Source organism: Canis aureus, chromosome 6 (assembly GCF_053574225.1).
Source record: "Canis aureus isolate CA01 chromosome 6, VMU_Caureus_v.1.0, whole genome shotgun sequence".
NCBI classification, from domain to species: domain Eukaryota; kingdom Metazoa; phylum Chordata; class Mammalia; order Carnivora; family Canidae; genus Canis; species Canis aureus.
In genome coordinates this window covers 16806828-16827443 of record NC_135616.1, presented here as the reverse complement: position 1 = coordinate 16827443, position 20616 = coordinate 16806828, and the positions used below count along the sequence as shown (strand labels likewise).

General features: G+C 38.2%; 1 protein-coding gene across 6 annotated transcripts in view; it reads left to right on the top strand.

Annotated features, from left to right (window-relative positions):
- Positions 1–20616, top strand: part of OSBPL1A (oxysterol binding protein like 1A) — a 227771-nt gene that overhangs the window by 191523 nt on the left and 15632 nt on the right. For all 6 annotated transcript variants that reach the window (XM_077900285.1, XM_077900283.1, XM_077900284.1 and 3 more), the window contains 4 exons: positions 2799–2874; positions 17470–17604; positions 18319–18416; positions 19139–19321. In XM_077900285.1, coding sequence (XP_077756411.1) covers positions 2799–2874; positions 17470–17604; positions 18319–18416; positions 19139–19321 — 492 coding nt within the window. The remainder of the gene's footprint in view (positions 1–2798; positions 2875–17469; positions 17605–18318; positions 18417–19138; positions 19322–20616) is intronic.

Sequence of the window (20616 nt, the reverse complement as noted above, 5' to 3'; positions counted from 1 at the left end):
CTAATGCATGCTAACAGGCCTTATAAATTCTAAAGTTCATTCAACAATTACTTAAACTCCTCCTTTGTGTTAGGCACTGTCCTAGGCAACAGGGATAAGAAGCATATGAAACATGAGCTCTCAGCGAGCTTGCATACCATCTTGGGGGTGATGTAGTTAATATTTGAGAGCCTACCATAGTATGTCATGTGTTGGTCAGTGCTGTGGAGAATACCGAAGCGGGCAAAGGTGTATTGGGAATGCTCTCATTGGAAGGGAGACAGGGCAGGGGGAATGGTATTACTTCTGGCCCTGTCCTCGAATACCCCAAGACCTCTACCATGCCTGCTGTTCCCCAGACCTCCAGTTTCTTTTGGAATGCATATTACCTTCATCTGTTGCTTATAAGAAATGTTTTCCAGACATCTTTGCCTAGCTTCTGATAACATTTCCTGAGTGAAAGTGTTAAGGTTCCTTTTAAAAGTTCCTTTTCAGATTCACGTGGATCTGAATTCTGGCTCTGGTCTGATCAGTGCAGAGTTGTCCTTAGGAATGTTCTAGCTGATGTTCTCCTTTTGGCAATCCGAGATGGCACCTGCCTTTTTGGCAGCCTCCTGGTGCTGTTGACTCAGATTACGGTCAGCAAGCTGAGGTCTTTTACTGTGCTACAGCTTCCACATTGTGGGATTGTCCCATAGGATGGTGTTTCTCTTCCTGCTTTTGATCAGCTTATTGAACACAATGTGATCTGAAGGGGTTCACTTCTGCATGTCTTACAGAAGAAAATACCTGGGCTTGGTGATGGTCCATTACCTTTCACAGTCCCTTTTATCTCTACCTTTTGGTTGTACTCTGGAATAGATAATGTTGCAGGTGATCTGGCCTTCTGATGAATGAGTATCTACTACATTTTCATAAAACACCATAACAGGATATGTGCATAAAAATGAACGTGGGATATTCCCAGGTGGGATTCTTAGCTGGCAATCTTGTAATGATTTCTAAATGGAAAATTAAAAAACAAAACCCAAAATCCTTGGATGTCTTTTATCAATGTCTTCCGGAATATTTATTCTTGCCTTTAATCCAAAATAGTCCTATATACTAATATAGTCAATGTAGTATTGGTTGGGAGGGATTACAGGCCCTCATTCAATCTTCACAGAGCTTATTTCAGGCTCAACCTTCTAGCATCTGTTCCATTTCTGCCCAACTTTTTCCTAAACAAAAGATAGAAGATTTAGTTTATATGGTTGACCCTTGAACAATATACCTCCCAGGCAGTCGATAACCCATGTGTAACTTTTGACTCCTCAAAAACTTAACTACTGACAGCCTAGTGTTGACCAGAAGATGTACCAGTAACAGTCAGTTAACATATTTTGTATGTCATACATATTATATACTGTATTTTACAATAAAGTAAGCTAAAAAAATAAAATGTTATTTAAGAAATCATAAGGAAGAGAAAATACATTTACAGTACCATATTGCATTTATAAAAACAACAACCACCACCCACGTATAAGTGGGCCAGTGTGGTTCAAACCCATGTTATTCAGGGGTCAACTGTACACATCTCTAAAACTGCATTGTGCATGCAAATGATAGATAATTGCAGGGATACTGTCCCTAGGTTCCATTGTTCATGTCACAGAGATTCATAGTCCTGGATTGTGGAGAATGTGATTTAAATACCATCTGTGGCTACTTATCCAGCAGATTGGTTAGATGACAAATCTGCCAAATGAGCAGTGTGTGTTTCTAAAAAAGATAACCAGAATTTTACCATGGAGGATTTGAAAATCTTATTTATTTAAAAACTATATCAACCTCTATCATTCAAATTAATTAGTTTATAGAATAACAGTTCTTTAGAGGACAATATTTTCTTTAGTATTTTAGTTACATAGGTATATTTTAAACAGCAACTGCTAAACCAGCATCCCTTACCATAACCTAAGATAACCAAAGAGAATGTATTATTTTACCAGTGTTTCAGAAAGTTGGTGTGACACCTCTTACTGCTCCCCTTGGTAGTGCTGTTGCTGTGATTTGTGGGAGTGAGGTTGGCTTCTGGCCAGCCAGCCCTGGCTTCAGGATGCCCAAGCCTGTCAGGCTACTTATCCAGACCACAGACACCCACCATCCTTTTGGCTACCTCCAAACCCCTGCAGAGGCTTTGAAAGTGCTCCTTCTGTAGAAGTTAATTTGTAAGGGGTTTCCTATATACCCAGAGATGCTAAATATTGTTCAACTTCAGGGTCTTTGGGGAAGTACTAATGTATAATGCTGGGCCTAAATTTATTTTAGCTTTATAGTTCATTTGCATTTTTCCATTTAGTTTCTTAACTTTAAACTGGGCCCTGTGATGGCATTTTGTTTACATTATTTAGCAGCTAGAGTAAAATAATGTTTGAAGTATCAAGATATGGCCAGTGTGTCTTGAACCAAACAGTGGAGTCTGATGTGCTAGCACAGGAAAGGAGCATGTACCTCTGGGGTGGTGCACGTTGGACACCACTGAGGGAGAACGAGAATCATTAGGATCAGAATAACAATGAAATCATTCAAATAATCAATGAAACAATCAGTGATCCCCAGGGTCAGGGGATCTGCTGTGACACTTCAGGGGCCAAGATAGCAGTAATCAGAGCTACAACCCCAGACAAACCCTCTTTTACTCTCTCTACAACCAGGCATATTTTTGTGGTATTTATACGTGTATGCCTGTGGTGTTTATATTAATGGCAGTAGCTTTTCCTTCCTCGTGTCAGTGGCATTAAGATTAACTGTTAATTTTTCTTTTCTTCTTCCAGAACAAGCTTGCCTTCTCCTATGTTTTCCAGAAACGACTTCAGTATCTGGAGCATCCTGAGAAAATGTATTGGAATGGTAAATTAACTCTCAGTTTTATAATATAACATTAAGCAGATGTATGTTTCCTTGCATACTCCTTGGAAGGGAACCTTCATGTTGGCATAAACGTGATGTACAACAAAGTTCATGGAAGCTTGTATCAGAAATTGGGGAAAAGCCTTAGGTTTGCCTGACAGGATTTGAGCCACTCTTTATGCTACTTTAATAGGATTTTAATGGGACTTTTCACTGTAAAGAAAAAAAAAAAAAAGAAAAGAAAATGAATGCTCTTTTCCTTTTGTCATACCACATATGTATTTCCCTGTAAAATTACCCAGAAATTCTCTTAGAAAGCACAGGCACACCAAAGCATAGAATGTAATTTCACGTATACTTCTTTGCATAAGCTAGTTGTGTTGTACTTTGGATGTTAAGTGTGGTATATAGATATTTGGAATGTATCTGTACTTAGCTGCAACAGGTAGATCTGATTTGGGGAGAGGGCAGCAGATGGCAAAATTTACTATTCCATAAATCCTTACCTTCTCTAAAACAGTAGTCTGCAGCACCACCGTGACATCAGTTAGGCTAGAATTCTGAGTAAAGTTATCTTAACTCTTCTAACATGACCTTTGACCAACTAGAATGATGAAAATTTTAAAACATGTGAGCCGTAAGCTGCTAAAGAATCTGCCTGGACATTACCTTTTGTAATTTTGCAGTTTAATGTGCATTCTGGGAGTACTCCAAGAACTTTCCCTGTACCAAGAAGTATAGTCACTTTCTTTTCATTCTGGTGCTTGAAAGCCTTGCAACTCGTGACGCGCCCACTTTGGATTTTTCTAACGTCCCTGTTCTCTGCATGGGGTTATCTCATCTGAGACTTTCCAAATGTGACTTCCAAGAAGCTAATCCCAGAAACATCATTTTAAGCAAGTATTTTCTGATTCTGCTTTGTGGAGAGTATTCAGCTAAGCTCTACAGCTGAAAAAGGGAATTTATCCCAGCCTTGCCGCTTCCTGTTTTGAGATCCTGGAGAAGCTACCTTGCCATCCTGGAAAGGGTTTCCTCCCATGTAAAGTTAGGAGACTAATTTGTACCTAATAGATGTATTGAGAGATAAATAACATATGTAAATTGTGTAGGAAGTCTCTGATTTAGCATAATGCTCAATATTAGCATCAGTTCATCACACTTGAGAATCAGAGCAACTGCATCTAATCCTGTTTTGATTATATTAAGATTCGTCAGGACAAACCAAATGTATATATAAGTTGTTAAGATACATATTACTGTCTTCGGATCTGAAATTTTTAGGACAAAAAATTAATATTTGTATTCTACAGAGTCAATATTTCTCAAACCCTTAGTAAACATATTTACCGTTATGATTGAATATGCAAACATGTATATATGCATGTGTTTAAAATTAAAACCAGTTTCACAAAAGGAATAGTCATCATAACAAATGGTATTTCCCATTATGTTAAATTAAGGCTGATTCCAACTCACTGTATTAATTACACAGTCTCTAATGAATGAAACCCTCACTGTAGAATTGGTACCATATCTATCAAGGACTGTTTGGTCAACAGAATTTATATGCACACTTAAGATGTGATTGAGTCTTTTTGGACATCGTAGAAATACAGTTTCCTGTATTTCTCTTGCTTGAGTGTATCTGCTACCATCTCCTATCTCACAAGTGTCAGATTTAGTGGTGGGGTCATGAATTTGTTCAGGCTAGTGACCAGCAGTCTATAGCTTATATCTAAAGCAAGCGTTCTTCTGTCTAGATGGAGAATAACTATTCTTTTATTTTTTTTATTTTTATTTTTATTTTTATTTTTTAAAAAAGATTTTATTTATTTATTTATGAGAGACACACAGAAAGAGCTAGAGGCAGAGACACAGGCAGAGGGAGAAGCAGGCTCCATGCAGGGAGCCTGATGCAGGACTCAATCCGGGACTCCAGAGTCATACCGTGGGCCAAAGGCAGGCGCCAAACCGCTGAGCCACCCAGGGATCCCCAACTACTCTTTTAAAAGAGAGGACATAATGTTCTGTTGGATTATACCTGTCATACTTTGAAAGACGCTCTATTTCTCTAGAAGAATGGTTTTACTTTTACTTTTTAGGTGCAGAATTATTTGTAAATAAATATTCTCTATTACGTTTATAAGATAATACCATTCCTAAAGGAATATTTATTAATGTGGATTGAAAGGAAATTAGCATTTGAAAGTATTGAGCTCTCTCGTAGGTAATATAAACAATCAAAAGGTGTAAGTGTTGGCCAACAATAGAGATTTAAAACACAATATATCTTGAGAGAGAAATGCAAATATCATTGCTGGAATAGAATAAAGTTTTAGAAGTAATTTTGGTATTGACTCTTCCAATATCGACCTCCTCTTACCTTCCAAAAGAAAATAGTCCAAAACTTAAAAAATGTAATATCCACAGCTTTTTTTGCACTTAAGTTCAAAGTGAAGGCATTTTTAAAATGCATTGCATTTCTGTAATTGTTTTACATTTAATCCAAAGGCTTGACTTCTTTCTCTGTGGGTAAATCTCAGCTACGAAAGCCATGTACATTTCGTTCAGTCAGTTCTTCTCCACAGCTTCACATTCTCAGTTTCTTAACTTTATAAGTCCTAAAAGTAGTGGAGAATGTTTGGTATTCATGATGTCTCTGTCAACTTGAGGAGCATACCAGATGAGAGTAAGGAGTGTGAGCATCTTGCAGGTGAAAACCTCGCAATTCTACACTGAACCGGGGTCCAGTTCCAACTTAAAAAAAAAAAATGCCCTTTATGATGGTAGAGTTTTATGGTATAGTATATTATTATCACAGTACATGGCTTTGGGGTGCCTGCTGGATCAGTCGGTGGGGCATGCAACTCAATCTTGGGGTTGTGAGTTCAAGCCCCACGTTGGATGTAGAGATTACTTAAAAACAAAATCTTTGGGGTGCCATTTGGTTAAGCGTCTATTTTTGGTTCAGATCATGATCTGGGGTCCTGTTCAGTGGGGAGCTTGCTTCTTCCTCTCCCTCTGCTGCTACTCCTGCTTGTGCCTTCCCTCCTTCTCTCTTTCTCAAATAAATACATAAAATTAAAAAGAAATCTTTAAAACAAAATACATGGCTTTTATGAACTCATGAGAGATGATGCTTCTCTGTCCGGTATGATCTAGGTATAATTTGTCTTAATCAGGAAGGAATGTCAGAGTATCTTCTCTAAACATCTGCCATCCTGGACCTCACTGCCCTACAGCACCCTCTGCAGCCAGACTTATTTTGACCCCATCTTCCACTTCCATACACATACACATTTTGCTTTTGCTTCTTTCTAAAAAGAATTTGGAGACTTAGATTTCCAGCATTAATGACATCCTTCCTTTTTTCTTCCAATCTGTTTTGGACAGGATTATGTTACCAAATATTGGATTATACTACATGAAGTGAATACTTTACATAACTGATACTCAATTCTAAATCTCTCTGTGATTGAGGCTTTTACAAAAAAGATTTCCAGCTCAGAATTAATACTGATACTGGTTAGTGATTTGAAACCTTTCTTCCTGACTCCCATTGTCCTTTTGTTGAAGGGCTCTAATCTCATAATCCTGTTGTTCTGTCTGTCCCCTGTTTTCTTTCTCATCTTCTCTCCCATCCTTTTAGGATTTCTCCATGGGACTGACCTAGAGGTTAGGTCATGGGTGTTCATACTTACTGACTTTTGGACCAAGGCCAGCAGCAGGGTGAGGCAAGTGAGGGTACATGGGCATTTGTGCTCATGGCTTTGCCGGTGCTAACCCTGTGTTTGTTAAATATCTTGCAGTCATAGAATATTAGTGTTGGATTTTTATCAGACATGGAAAAAATTCTGATATATTTATAAATACTGACCTTTTAAAGTGAAAATATTATATCACTTTTTTAAAGATGTCCAGTGGAACCAAATACCATAGAGATTTGAATGAGAGAGCAATCTGTTCCTTAAGAGTTGAAAAGTTTTTAGTTCAATTTGCTTCTTTAACTCATATTTCCATTCCATATTTCTTCCAGAATATTAACCTTAACTTGTTTTTATCTTTGTAGGTCTTTTATTGATTACTCTATCATCCTTTGCTATCACAAAAATACATATAAAAATAAAAATGACAGCATGTGTCCTATGACCATACGATATTAAAAGTTTCTCTGCATCGTTATTACAAATATTAATGAGTGATCAGAATAACAAGCATTGCAAATTTATGAAAATATTAACATAAAAGGTAAAATGTTGATAAAATGGATCTTTTCAGTTGGGTTTAGATATCTGAGAATGTCATTTATTGCTACAATGTGACAGGATTTTCAGTAATGACTGTTATTTTTTAATAGATTAAGGGATTAAGAAACCTTGCTCATATTAATAGACAGATGGGAGTAGGAGTTTGGTGGTTTGTTTTCTTTTCCTTTTTTTTTTTTTTTTTTTTTTTTTACATCTAGCAATATTATTCAGTTCTTTGACCCTTTCCTGTGTACCAAAATTCAGATAACAGTACAGTATCAAAAATATTTTTTATGATCCATAAGTTGACAACTCAATTAAGACTTCTTCACTGTAACTGAAAACAAAAATTTGGAAAACTTATGAAAGATCTTGTTAGCTTCTATTGGAGTCATAGGTGTCTTGGTCTTTGGGAAATGTAACCAGAGAAGCTTTACCAGGACTCTCAATTCTTGCTTAATGTAGCTCTTTCCTCACTCTCACATATATCTTGTAAGAGTGAAAAGAGGGTGAGAGAATTGAAATACTTTTTGCTGAAACACACCTGTGTCAATAACCTCTGATAAAATGCTTTTATCTTACTGTAAGCTTTAAATTGTTTCCTTCAAAACCACAAATTTAGCTCATTCACTTAATGCAGGGTACCTGCCACGCAACCGTAGAGCCAGACCATACTCCGACATATCCTAGGTCAACTGACTGTCAGGAGTGTGATGTTATTAATATACTAACATATTAGTATATGTCACTGTGACCGCTGTCCCATTCTTGAATTCCAAATCTAAGGTCAATACAGACCTAGATAAAATTTGCCAAAGCTGGTACCTTGTAAGTACTGCCTTGAGAGACGGAGGACAGAAACAGCAAAGTAGTTCAACAAAACCCTAGCATCTTTACCACCTCACTTTACGATGATCTAAAATCAGAATACCCCAATATGGGAGAAATGGCCAGAAGGCCTCATTACATCAGGTCTTCCCATTAACTGAAACAGAGAAAGTCATGGAGCCCTTGTGCAGATTAATGGTACCTCAATTAGAAGAGGCTTCACGGACACCAGTACTATACTTCTAACCCTCCCTTCATTTGGGACCCTGCAGAGTTTACACTTCAGAACAAGAATACTATAAATACTATACTATGATTCAGGATGATGTCAGGTGTCCCCTCTTGCCCCCACAACCCACTCCTCCCGCCCCCACCTTGCAGAAAGGTAGTTGTAAAAGGGGAAGTGGGGGAAAAAGAAACAGCATGACCTCTAGCGCAGGTGTCTGATCGGGCCTGCCAGTTAGGAAGTAAGAATGTCTGTGGAGCCTGAGCATCCGGAAATTGGTTCTTTAGAGCAGCCCCGCCGACATAGCTACTCTGGGCTACATCTTTGTGAATTCCCCTTGTGTGAGTACCATGCAGAAGACTTAGATGTGGTCCAGGCTAGTGGTTCCTAGCTAATGGTTGTCCAGCCAAGTCTGAGAACACTCAGCTGCTAGACAGGAAGCATAGGAAAGGACTAGCTTTCTCTTTATCTTTTTCCTCATAGCTCTTCTTGTCTTTTTCTTTTTCTTTCTGTTTCTACCATTGGTTTGCACCAGCATGCTCATGGGGTGGTTCAGTTCATACACAAGCATGCACTCCATTCCTGTTCTGTCATTCCTGTGTTTCTGGCTGTGTTACTTCCATTCGTTCCTCTGTTGTCTTCCACTTGGGCTGCTCTCGAGAGCTGAGGAACAGAGGTGATGCCAGCAGTGAAAGGCATGAGGGCAGCAGTTTTTCAAACTGCTCACCCATACGGTTTCAGGAGGGCTGTCTTGTACGTTCTTCATGTGACTGCTCTGGGCATAGTCAGTGGTACTCAGACAGCAAGAACCTCTCATGCAAGATAAACTTGACATGGAGGGAGGGGACAGGCAGCAGAAGATGTGAAACCGATACCTTTAACCCTCCAAAGCCCTTAAATGTAAGAGGAATGAATTTTTAGATCTTCAGTAGCTATGGCAGGTGTATAGGGGGTGGGTTGTAGAGGAAGGATCCAGTGCCAACTTCATCTGGCAGAAGGCATGTCCAAGGAACAGAGCCAGAACTGCTGCTACCACTTGACCATCTTAGTGCTTGGATCACACTCCTGTGTGAGGACTCTGTCGGCAAGCTGGCTGCCTGGGCAAATGAGCATACAGATTTAGCCTAAGATCTAAGTTGTTTCTCTGGGTAACCCAGGTCTTAAACGTTTGCACATTTGGGTGTCACAGTGTTAGACTTTACATATATAAAATATTTTCCATTTTAGTTGGGATCAAACTTGGCCTTGCCTTCAGGTTGTTTATGTATTGCTCAAGTGATGAAGCAGCCTTCTCTCTCTCTCTCTCTCTTAATTCTCAGTTTGTCAGTGAATGAGAAATTGAAATGAAGAATTTCTTCTGTTTCATCATTGGTTGCTATTATTAATTTGCATGGATAAATTTAAACTTTGTTTTTAGCTGGGTCACAAGGTGGAACTGCCTGACATAAATATTTAATTTTTCCAGCTGACTGATGGTCTCAGTGATAAAAGTAGTCCAGCTAATGTTTCTTCCTGAAACTTGACCCTCATAATGTGAGTTGTTTCTTTTCTATTATTGGAGTCTACACAGTACTAATTAGTTGTATACAATATCTAAAGAGCCCAATATCAGACTGAATTATATTGGAAATAGAAATGGTGTCACTATAAATTTCTAAGACAACGAACTATATAGTTCGTGTCACCTGAGTTTTTCATTACATATCTAGGGAACTTAAATTTAAACAATTACAATTATTGTAAGCTTACTTTAAAATAACTGGAGTACTAGAAACAATGTTGTGAGTCCATTGTGTATTTTAAAATAGCTTTTTCTAGTCTTCTGAGAAGATGAGGGTGTTATGGTGAGTTGGATTTATGTGTATTTGTTCTCTAGGATCTTCTGTTTCCTTCGTACTACTTCTCGTTAGTTGGCCCAGATGTGTGCCTTTTCCTTTCCTTGAATGCTTACATTCTGAGTTACTAAAAGAAGTAGGAAGGTATTTAAATTATTCTAGATTGCAACATTGGATTTAAAGAAGCTTATTTAGGAATCTTAGGAGCTTTCCAAATGATTAAAAGATAATCTACCCATTGAATTGGTGATAAACCATGTCCTTTGTGCTTTGGTCTCCAGTTTACAGCACACACTGTTTCACTGACTCACTAACTCCTATAAAGTCCAGCCAGCTGGTGTTGAGCAGCCTGTGGCTAGTAGGCCCTTGACTGTCCCATCCTTGCCTGAATATTTTCCCCAGGAAGATAAATGGGAAGAGATGCAGCCCCCCTAGCATTGCTTTAGGGATGAAAGATTAAGTTCCTTGGCCAGGATTCTCATCTGATCTAACTAGGCACAAGTGAAAATGCTGTCACCCTTACCACATCTACTCCCTCAGGAGGTATTTTGTCCTTCTAGTGCTATTTAGGGGGAAAAATAGAGAATCAAGCTTAAAGTTCATCATTCTTGTAATGAATAAATCTCATCCTGTTGCATACAGTAAAGTGAAATGTGGAGAACAAGAACAGCATGGTGCGGGTCGCAGTCGCATACTAGTCGAGGGATAGGGCTCGAGTCATCACCCTGGTGAACCCCTGTCTTCTTGGTGACTGGATGGAGCAGCCAGCCAGCCAACAGAGAACCTTACCAGTAGGACTTTTCAGTCATCGTCCGGGCTGGGGGCCCAGGAGAGGTTGGGTGTCCTTTCCTTCACTCCCTCATCATTTAAAGTCAGATTTTAGAAGCCATGGGGCGTCTGGGTGGCTCAGTTGGTTAAGTGTCTAACTCTTGATTTTGGCTCCAGTCATCTCAGAGTGGTAAGATCAAGTCCTGAATTAGACTCTGCTCTGGGTGTGCAGTCTGCTTAAGATTCTCCGTCTCCCCTTCCCTCTGCTCACATGGGCCCTTTTCTTTTTTCTTTTTTAAAGACTTTATTTATTCATGAGAGAGAGAGAGAGAGAGAGAGAGGCAGAGACACAGGCAGAGAGAGAAACAGGCTCCACGCAGGGAGCCCGATGTGGGACCCAATCCCAGAACTCCAGGATCACGCCCTGGGCCAAAGGCAGGCACTCAACTGCTGAGCCACCCAGGTGTCCTGCTCTCTTTCTTTCTAAAATAAATTTAAAACAAAACAAGAAAAACCTTGGGGAAGCCATGCCTTTTGAGTAGCTTTTCTATAGCTCAGCCTTCACCCAGGTGATAGGGTGAGGTATCCTAACCTTTGCTTCTCTGCATCTTGGAGGACCTGGTGCTCTTGCATGTGTTCTTAATGATAATAGCTAACACGTATCGCTCACTTTCTGTATGCCTGCTACTGTTCTCACTGTCATATATGAATAAACTTCACCTTTAGAAGCCCTGTGAGGTACACAGTAAAATCCCCATTTGGGGAGAGTTGAGGGCCTTACTCATGGTGACGCACAAGCATGAGGCAGCAAGGGGCCTTTGATCTCAGAACTCATTCCATTTATTTATTTATTTATTTATTTATTTATTTATTTATTTATTTATTAACTGTGGTAAAATACACAGCATAAAATTACCATTTTACCCATTTCCATGTGTGCAATTCAGTGGAAATAGTGCATTCACTTTGTTGTGCAGCCGTCACCACCATCCACCCAGCCTTTCCATCGTGCAGAAGTGACACTTCCTACCCAATAAACAGTAGCTCCCCCTTCCCCTCTTCTAGCACCCGGGAGCCAGCATGCTGCTTTTTGCTCAGGACTCATTCTTTTAACCACGTTACTGTTCCTGGAACTTAGGACTGGAATAACCTGAGCATATTTTGTTGCTCCTCTTTTTTCCTTATGCCACGTAGACTTCATTTTTCTCTTGGACGTTTTATGATTGGCATAATGTCCATGTGTGTGCTATCAGGTGGCCCAGTTTCTGCAGTGCAAGCTTGCTAGCTTCCTTCTGCCAGGCTGAAAGTATTAGATTTTAAAATAAGTCTCCTGTTTTACTCCTGATTAAAAGAGCAATATGTGTTCATTTTAGGAAATTTAGGAAATACATAAAAGCATAAAGATAACAGATTACCTGTACTACCAGCTCCTTGAGGCAACAGCTGTTAACTGGTGCTATGACCACATAGCATTTGTTTCTAGGCCTATAAAACCTAGTTTTTAATGTGTTGCTTTATAACCTTTTTCCCCCACAGCATTTTGCCATAGGTTTGTATTCCAGTGAAAGGGTCAAGAAAGTGCATTGTACTAAATGCCTGATAGTACTTACAGGCAGTGGGTAGGGGGACTGCAGCAGGGCACGAGGGCAGGGGCCCCTTCAGGGTGCTCTTCTCCCTCTGGGGTGGTGAAGGCACAGGTGGAGCATCAGATACTGTCCCTCCCCTTGGGAACTGTGTTCCTGTAGAGTTAGCCAGACGAGCTCACATTCCCTGACCAGTCTAAGCTGGGCCCAAGACTAGGTCTGCCTTGTTCCTCCCTGAGCTCCAGAGTCAGCCTGATGCCTGGCTCAGGGCAGGTAGCAGCCGGTGTTTCTGGTACAGAAGAGCCCTGTGAACCATACCTGACTTACTTTGGGGAGTAGGTTCCCCAGATATCTGATTCAGGGCCCTGCTCTGAACTCTGTGCCCTTTCAGACTTATGGACAACAGCAGTCAGTCTCCTACTTGATCCAGGGCTGAGTCGTAACAGAGCGGTTCTGGTCCTCCAGGAGTTGGAGGAAGCAGGAAATCAGTGAGGACTAGAATGGTTGAAGGGATTCAGGCTGGGCCCTGAAATATGGATAGGATGTACAAGAGTCCAGGGAAGAGGGCAAGGCATTCTGGGCCAGGGTTGGCTCTACCAACCAAGTCTTTTAACCCAGCCTAAAGAAGTGCCTGGCACCTAGTAGACACTAAATGTGATTTCAAAGATATTTTGAAAGAAATTTAATTTAAGAAATTTAATTTCTAATGCATATTCTATACTGCAAGTTTGCTGTAGAAGACATTTTCTGTGAGGTATAATTGACAAAATTAGAAGATATTTAAAGTATACATCAAGGTGATTGGATATGGTATACATTGTGAAAGGATCCCCTTGAGTTAATTAACATATCAGTCACTTCATGTACTTTTTTGTGGGAACATTTAAATTCTACTCTTAACAAATTTAATTTATGCAAAACACTGTTACCAACTATAGACGCCATGTTATTATACATTAGCTCTTCAGATCTTATTCATCTTATAACTAAAAGATTATACTGTTTTACCAATCTCTTCCTATATTTCCGACCTGTAGCCCCTGGCAACCACCTCCCTACTCTTTTTCTATGAGTTCGTCCTTTGTTTTTGTTGATTTTTTTTTTTCCCCGTGTATCAGTAATACTATGAAGTATGTCTTTCTCTGGCTTATTTCACTTAGCGTAAGGCCCTCTAGGTTCATCTATGTTGTCATAGTCACAAATGGCAAGATATTCTTCTTAAGGCCAAATAATAACCCTTGGGGGGGGTGTGTGTGATTTTGACCAACAGTGGTCGCGTTTTCTTATCCATTTATGTCAATGGACACTTAGGTTGTTTCCATATTGGCTATTATAAATAATGCTCTAACGAGCATGGGAGTGCAGATATTTTTTCAAGTTAGTGTTTTCACTTCTTGGGGCAAATATCCAGAAATGGAATTGCTGGGTCATATGGCAGTTCTATTTTTAATTTCTTGAGGAACCTCCATTGTGTTTTCCATAGTTTCTGTACCACTTCACATTCCCACCAGTAGTGGATACGGGCTCCCTTTTGTCCACATCATTGCCACCCATTTGTCTTTTATATAGAATAGCCATTCTAATAGATGTGAGGTGATATCTCATTGTAGTTTTGATTTTCATTTTCCTAATGATGACTGATGTTGGGCACCTTTCACATATCTATTGGCCATTTGAATGTTATCTTTGGGGAAAAACTATTTAGTTCCTCTACCCATTTCTTAATTCTTTTTTCTACTGAGTTGAAAATTAGAATCTTGGATTTGCACTTCATCTCAGGCACATGATTTGTAAGTATTTTCTCCCATTATGTAGGTTGCCATTTCATGTTTTCATGATTTTCTTTGCTGTGCAGAAGTTTTTCAGTTTGACATAGTCCCAGTTGTTTCTGCTTTTGTTTCTTTTCTTTTTGGTGTCAGATTTTTAAAAACTCATCGCAAGACCTATGATAAGGAGCTTACCCCTTGTGTTTTCATCCAGGAGTTTATGGTTTCAGTTTTGATTTTTGAAGTCTTTAATCCATTTTGAGTTGGTGATTGTAAATAGTGTATGATAGTGGTCTAGTGTCATTCTTTTGCATAGGGCTATCCAGTTTTCTTAGCACCATTTATTGAGGAAACTATCCTTTCCCCCATCATATATTCTTGGCTCTTTTGTCAAAAATTAATTGGCCATATAAGTGTGGATTTATTTCTGGGCTCTCTGTTGTATTTCCATTTACTTGCATGTCCAGTTTTATGCCCCTACCATAGTGTGTCAATTACTATGGCTTGGTAATGTTTGAAATAAGGAAGTGAGATGTTAGCTGTAGGCTGGTCATATGTAGCCTTTATTATGTTGAGGTATGTTCTCTCTGTACCCACTTTGTTGAGAGTTTTTATCATGAAAGGATGTTGAATTTTGTCATGCAATTTTTGCATCTGTTGAGATGATCATGATTTTTAAAGATTCATTTTGTTAATGCGGTATGTCACTTTTATTGATTTGTGATGTTGAACCATCCTGCATCCCTGGAATAAATCCCATGCGATCATGGTGTATGATCCTTTTAATGTTCTTTTGAATTTGGTTTACTAATATTTTGTTGGAGTATTTTACATCTGTGCTCATCAGAGATACTAGCCTATGATTTTTTTTCACTGTAGGGTCCTTGTTTGGTTTGGGTATCAGGATTAATGCTGACTCCTGGACTTTTGTTTGTTGTCAGGCTTTTGGTTACTGCTGCAATCTCCTTACTGGTAATTTGTTCAGATTTTCTTTTTCTTTGTGATTCAGTCTTAATAGGTTATGTATTTCTAGGAATTTATCAATGTCTTCTAGGTTTTCTAATTTGTTGGCATGTAATTGCTTACACTAGTTTCTTATGAGCCTCCTTTTTTCCATGTAATTTTTTTTACAGGTTTGTTTATTGTAGGCAGGAGCGGGGGGTGGGAATCTCAAGCAGATTCCATGCTAAGTGCAGAACCTGGTGTGGGGCTCGAAGCCCTGAGATCGTGACCTGAGCCAAAATCAAGAGTCTTGACTGAGCCACCCAGGCACCTCTGGACTTTTTTTTTTTTTATTGAACTATAGTTGACACACATTGTTAAATTGGTTTCAGGACCATAACATAATGATCCAAGTCTATATATTATGCTGTGCTCACTACAACTGTAGCTATGAACTCTCAGCGTAGAGTGCTATTATGTTGCTATATTGCCTATGTTGTACCTTTTTTTCCCCCATGACTTATTCCTTCCGTAACTGGAAGCTCTGTCTCCCATTCTCCTTGACCCATTTAGCCCATATGATCCTCTGCATTTTTATAGTATCAATTGTAATATCTCTCCTTTCATTTATAGTTCTGAGTCTTTTCTCTTTTTCTTGATGAGTCTAAAGATTTGTCTACTTACCTTTTCAAAAGAACCAGCTCTTAGTTTCATTGATCTTTTCAATTGTCTTTTTAGTCTCTATTTCATTTATTTCCCTTCTGATCTTTGTTATGTCCTTTCTTCTAGTACTTTTGGGCTTAGTTTGTTCTTTTTCTAGTTCCTTAAAGTGTAAGGTTAGGCTTTTTATGTGAGATCTTTCTTATTTCTTAATGTAGGTATTTATTACTGTGAACTTCCCTCCTAGAATTGCTTTTGCTGCATCCTGTGAGTTTTGGATGTTGTATTTCTATTTGTCTCAAGATACTTATTGATTTTCCCTTTTGAATTCTTCTTTGACCCATTTGTTGTTCAGTAGTATGTCTTAAATCTCACATAGTTGTAACTTTTTCCATATTTTTCTTGTAATTCATTTCTAATTACGTACTCTTTTGGTTAGAAAAGTTTTGTCTCTGGGAAAAGAGCATTTTCATGTTTTTACTTCCTTACTGTTAAATTATATACCAATAATTATGTATTCCTCTATTAGTTTTTTGCTTTAATTTTTAAAATCTCAAGGAAGATATTTATAAGCAGAAGGAAGAGAGCCTCAGGCATCTCAGTTAAGATAAACTTTGGTAGTCCCAGTTTTCTGACCTGGGCCCCAAAAGTGAACTTCTGGAGTTAATGAGCTCTCAAAGTATATATGGTACAGCTTTCTTTCTTTATCTCTTTCTAGACTCTTATTCTCCATTGTCTCCCCAGTGAGAAAGTAATAAACTTATCATTTCTTTTAATTAGGTTGAGCTGCCAAATGTCTGTTCCACAATATTTTATGGTAATTAATGGGTTTAATTTTTAAAATGTACTCCAGTTGTATTTTTATGAAGGCTATGTTATGTTTAATTGTACATATCAATAAGAATGTGGTTGAGGGGGAATAAGTCAGAGCTAAGACAGGTAACATTCAACCTGGATGGCACCTTGGGAATGTTCACCTGCCCCATGTACGTTTAGTCAGCAGACTTTATGAAACACCTGATTTCCAGAAGAAAGGTAGGTAATAGTAGGTGGAAGGTTAGGAAGATCATCAGAGTATTCTAGAGAATACCAAGATAAGTTTGTTCCTAATGCATTTTTTAAAGACCTAATAATGTTTGCTGGTAGGATAGGGTAAACAGAGTTGAAAATTCAAGTCAAAGAACCCCCTGCCCAGTCATTACATTATGTTTGGAAGTCTGCTGTGATTGTGTCATCCTAGCAGGCAGAATTTAAAACCTATTCTGTAAAATGCATAATAGCCTTCTAGTACCAAGTCCACAAAGTATAGTAGATTTGAGTGCTCAGGAAACCTCAATGTAGTTCAAAAACAGTCTGAAATATCTTTTGGAAAATTAGCACAAAAATGGTATATTATTGACCATTAGCTCACTGTGAAGACTTGTTTTTTGGTCCACATTGCCTTCCTAATTCTGGTGTAAGGCAGATTTATTAATAGTTACCATCTAATGCTCACCAGATCATGAACTCAAAGCCAAGGAGAATGTTTAGGTAGTCTTTGTTTCCTTCCATGCCTAGAACAATATACTCCATATTGTTAGGTGTTCTGGAAAGATTTGTGGAATTGAACCAATACTAATTAAATTTCACGGGCACTGTTTTCTATTACTTCTTTCCCATGAACATTTTAGGTTAAAGATGGCAGCAGGTAAGTTTGCCATGTGTATGGGACATCACCGTTTCCATTTTCTTGTGAAATAGGAACTGTCCAAGATCACCATGCCAGTTATATTTAATGAGCCCTTGAGCTTCCTGCAGCGACTCACTGAATATATGGAGCATACATACCTCATCCATAAGGCCAGTTCATTCTCTGATTCTGTGGAAAGGATGCAGGTATGTGCCAAACAAGCACTGGAAGGGCATAAGTCTTATAGACTTCTCTGCCACCTCCACCCCCAAAAACACATACGCAGAATTTGTGCTAAACACAGCTCAAAGTTGGGCAGTGTTATTAAAATTCGAGTGTTGGGAGTACCCTCTGCAATACCCACCCATTCCCCGCCACCCCCCATCATCTAGCTGGAGTACCAGCACCATGGAAAGACCAGTGTGTATGGCTGGGTTAGTTACAGGCAGAGCAGAGTAGACACATTGTTCTTCAGACAAACTGGTGGCATTCTAAAGGAATCTTTCTGTTCTTTTATTTATATCCATCAGCTTTTCCCAACCTCATGGGACTTGATATCAGTTTGTTCAGTTTTATTTATTTTTCCCTATCCTAAAAGTGTTGTACTTTTTAGAAATTTTAAGAAAATTAAAAGTAATTTGGGGTTTGAGAGTTTTTTTTAAAGTTCTTGAGAGAATTTGTAGTATCCTGAGGGTGTCATAAAAACTATATGGCTCAGAATGACTTTAGCAGGAGACTCCATAATTTTCATTTTGAATACCCACACTGGCATATTAAGTTGCTAGAGCTGTATTAAAAATCCAAAGTAATTAAACTCCTCAAAATAATTTTGAAAATTACTGTCTTCAGCAAAATTTCAGTTCCTAAAAGAATGGGGAACAAGCTAGGCTATTTTTAACTTCTGATGCTGTGTTCCACAGTGTGTAGCTGCATTCGCTGTGTCTGCTGTTGCTTCTCAGTGGGAACGCACTGGAAAGCCTTTCAACCCGCTCCTGGGGGAGACCTATGAATTAGTTCGGTAAAGATCTTTCACTTTTTGAGATGGGTTTGGCGTGATTTGTATAGCTTTTCAGATGAAGAGGAAAGATACATACTTTTTTTGAACATTACCAACATTTTGCATTACTGGAGCAAGTTAACAGTTTAGATGTTTGTTCTATTTTAGAGACTGTCAAAAATGTGGAAACATACACAAAATGCACCATTATAAAAAATAATTATAAAGATTTCAATATTTCTGATCATGTGTATTAGTTATTCTTTTCTCCTTCTGTAGATCATAAGATATGATTGGAGTTGTTTTAATACCCACATAATATATGTTACCACGAATTTATACTGTTGGCATTAAAGGCGATAAATGCATCTACAAGTCTAATTCTCTGTACCCACTGTAGCCTGCTGCTTTACACACAGAGAATCCACTTCACTTTAATTTTTCTGAATCTACCTCTTTATCTCTCCACAAGTTTTGATATCATTTATATTCTAGATGTTTGAAAGGACAGGGACACATTAGATTCCTCTATCTGTGTATCAAGGGAATAAGTTTTAAATTTACATGGCTAATATTGTCAGTTCATGCAGGTTGCCCAAATTCATGTGCCTGTTATGTTCAAGTAGCTAGTACCTGTTTCTTAATATTTTAACATTGCCTTTTGACTGAAATGACAGTAATGTACATATTGCATGGTAGGAGTTAATTATAATTCCCTCACCCCACCCCTTTTTTTTTTAAAGAGATGACCTTGGTTTCAGACTCATCTCCGAGCAGGTCAGCCATCACCCGCCCATAAGTGCATTTCATGCTGAAGGATTAAACAACGATTTCATCTTTCATGGCTCAATCTACCCCAAACTAAAATTCTGGGGCAAGAGTGTGGAAGCAGAACCCAAAGGAACCATCACTTTGGAGCTCCTTGAGTGAGTTGAAATCAAGCCATTAAACTTTTCATGTATACCTACTCATAAATATGTATACTTGTACACAGACCTAACAGCATTGTTCAAAAGCTGGAGAAAAAGAAACAGCTTTTATACAGTGTAAATTATCTACCTTTCTGTAAAAGAATTGAGAAGCACTGCAGTAGCCATTGTTTATCAATTTAGGTATGTACAAAAAATTTAACTTGACGTTTGACTATGGTGTTTGGATCTATTTTAAGATAGAATGGAGTCAGTTATTCCACATAGTTCTTAAGAAACGTTTTCTATACATCATGGTGATATTTTCTTTAATATCTTCCAAAATGAATTCACTTTGAGAAATACTGAAATAGTAATTGTGTGGTGCATTTTAAACATTAGGTAAATTTGGAAGTTATTTTGCAATACAAAATATTAGCATAGAATATCTTTCCATGTATTTATGTCATCTTCAATTTCTTTCATTAACGTCTTGTTTTCAGTGTACAGGTCTTTCACTTCCGTGGTTAAATTTTTTCCTAGGTATTTTATTCTTTTAATTATTTGCAGTTAAAAATAGAATTGTTTTCTTAGTTCCATGCTCATGGATTATGAGTTAATACTGTTAGTATATCCATACTAACCAAAGCAGTCTACAGTTTCAGTGTAATTCCTATCTAAATTACAATGACAGTTTTCACAGAAACATAACAATTTAAAAATTTTTACGGAACCACAAAAGATACTGAAAAGCCAAAGCAGTCTTAAAAAAGAACAAAGCTGGTGGGATCACACTTCTCAATTTTAAACTATATTACAAAGCTATGGTAATTAAAACAATATAGTATTGGTACAAAAACAGACACATAAAATTAATGGAGCATAACAGAGAGCCCAAAAATAAGCCCATGCATATATGGCCAATTTATGAAAAAGATGGAAAGGCCAGTTTATTCAATAAATGGTGTTGGGAAAACTGGGCAGCTGCATGCAAAGAATGAAACTGGACCACTATCTTGCACCATTAACAAGTTAATTCCAAATGGATTAAAGATTTGAATATAGAACTAGAAAGTACCCAGAAGAAAACCTAGATGATGAGGTCACATAATCTTGACATTATGTGACCTCATCATCTCATTATTTTTAAATCTTACACCAAAAGAAAAAGCAAAAGAGCATGAAAAAAGGAAAAGAAAAAATGTGGGACTACATCAAACCCAAAAAGCTTCTGCACGGCAAAGGAAACCATCAACAAAATGAAAAAGCCACCTACGAAATGGGAGAAAATTTTTGCAAATCATCTATTAGAT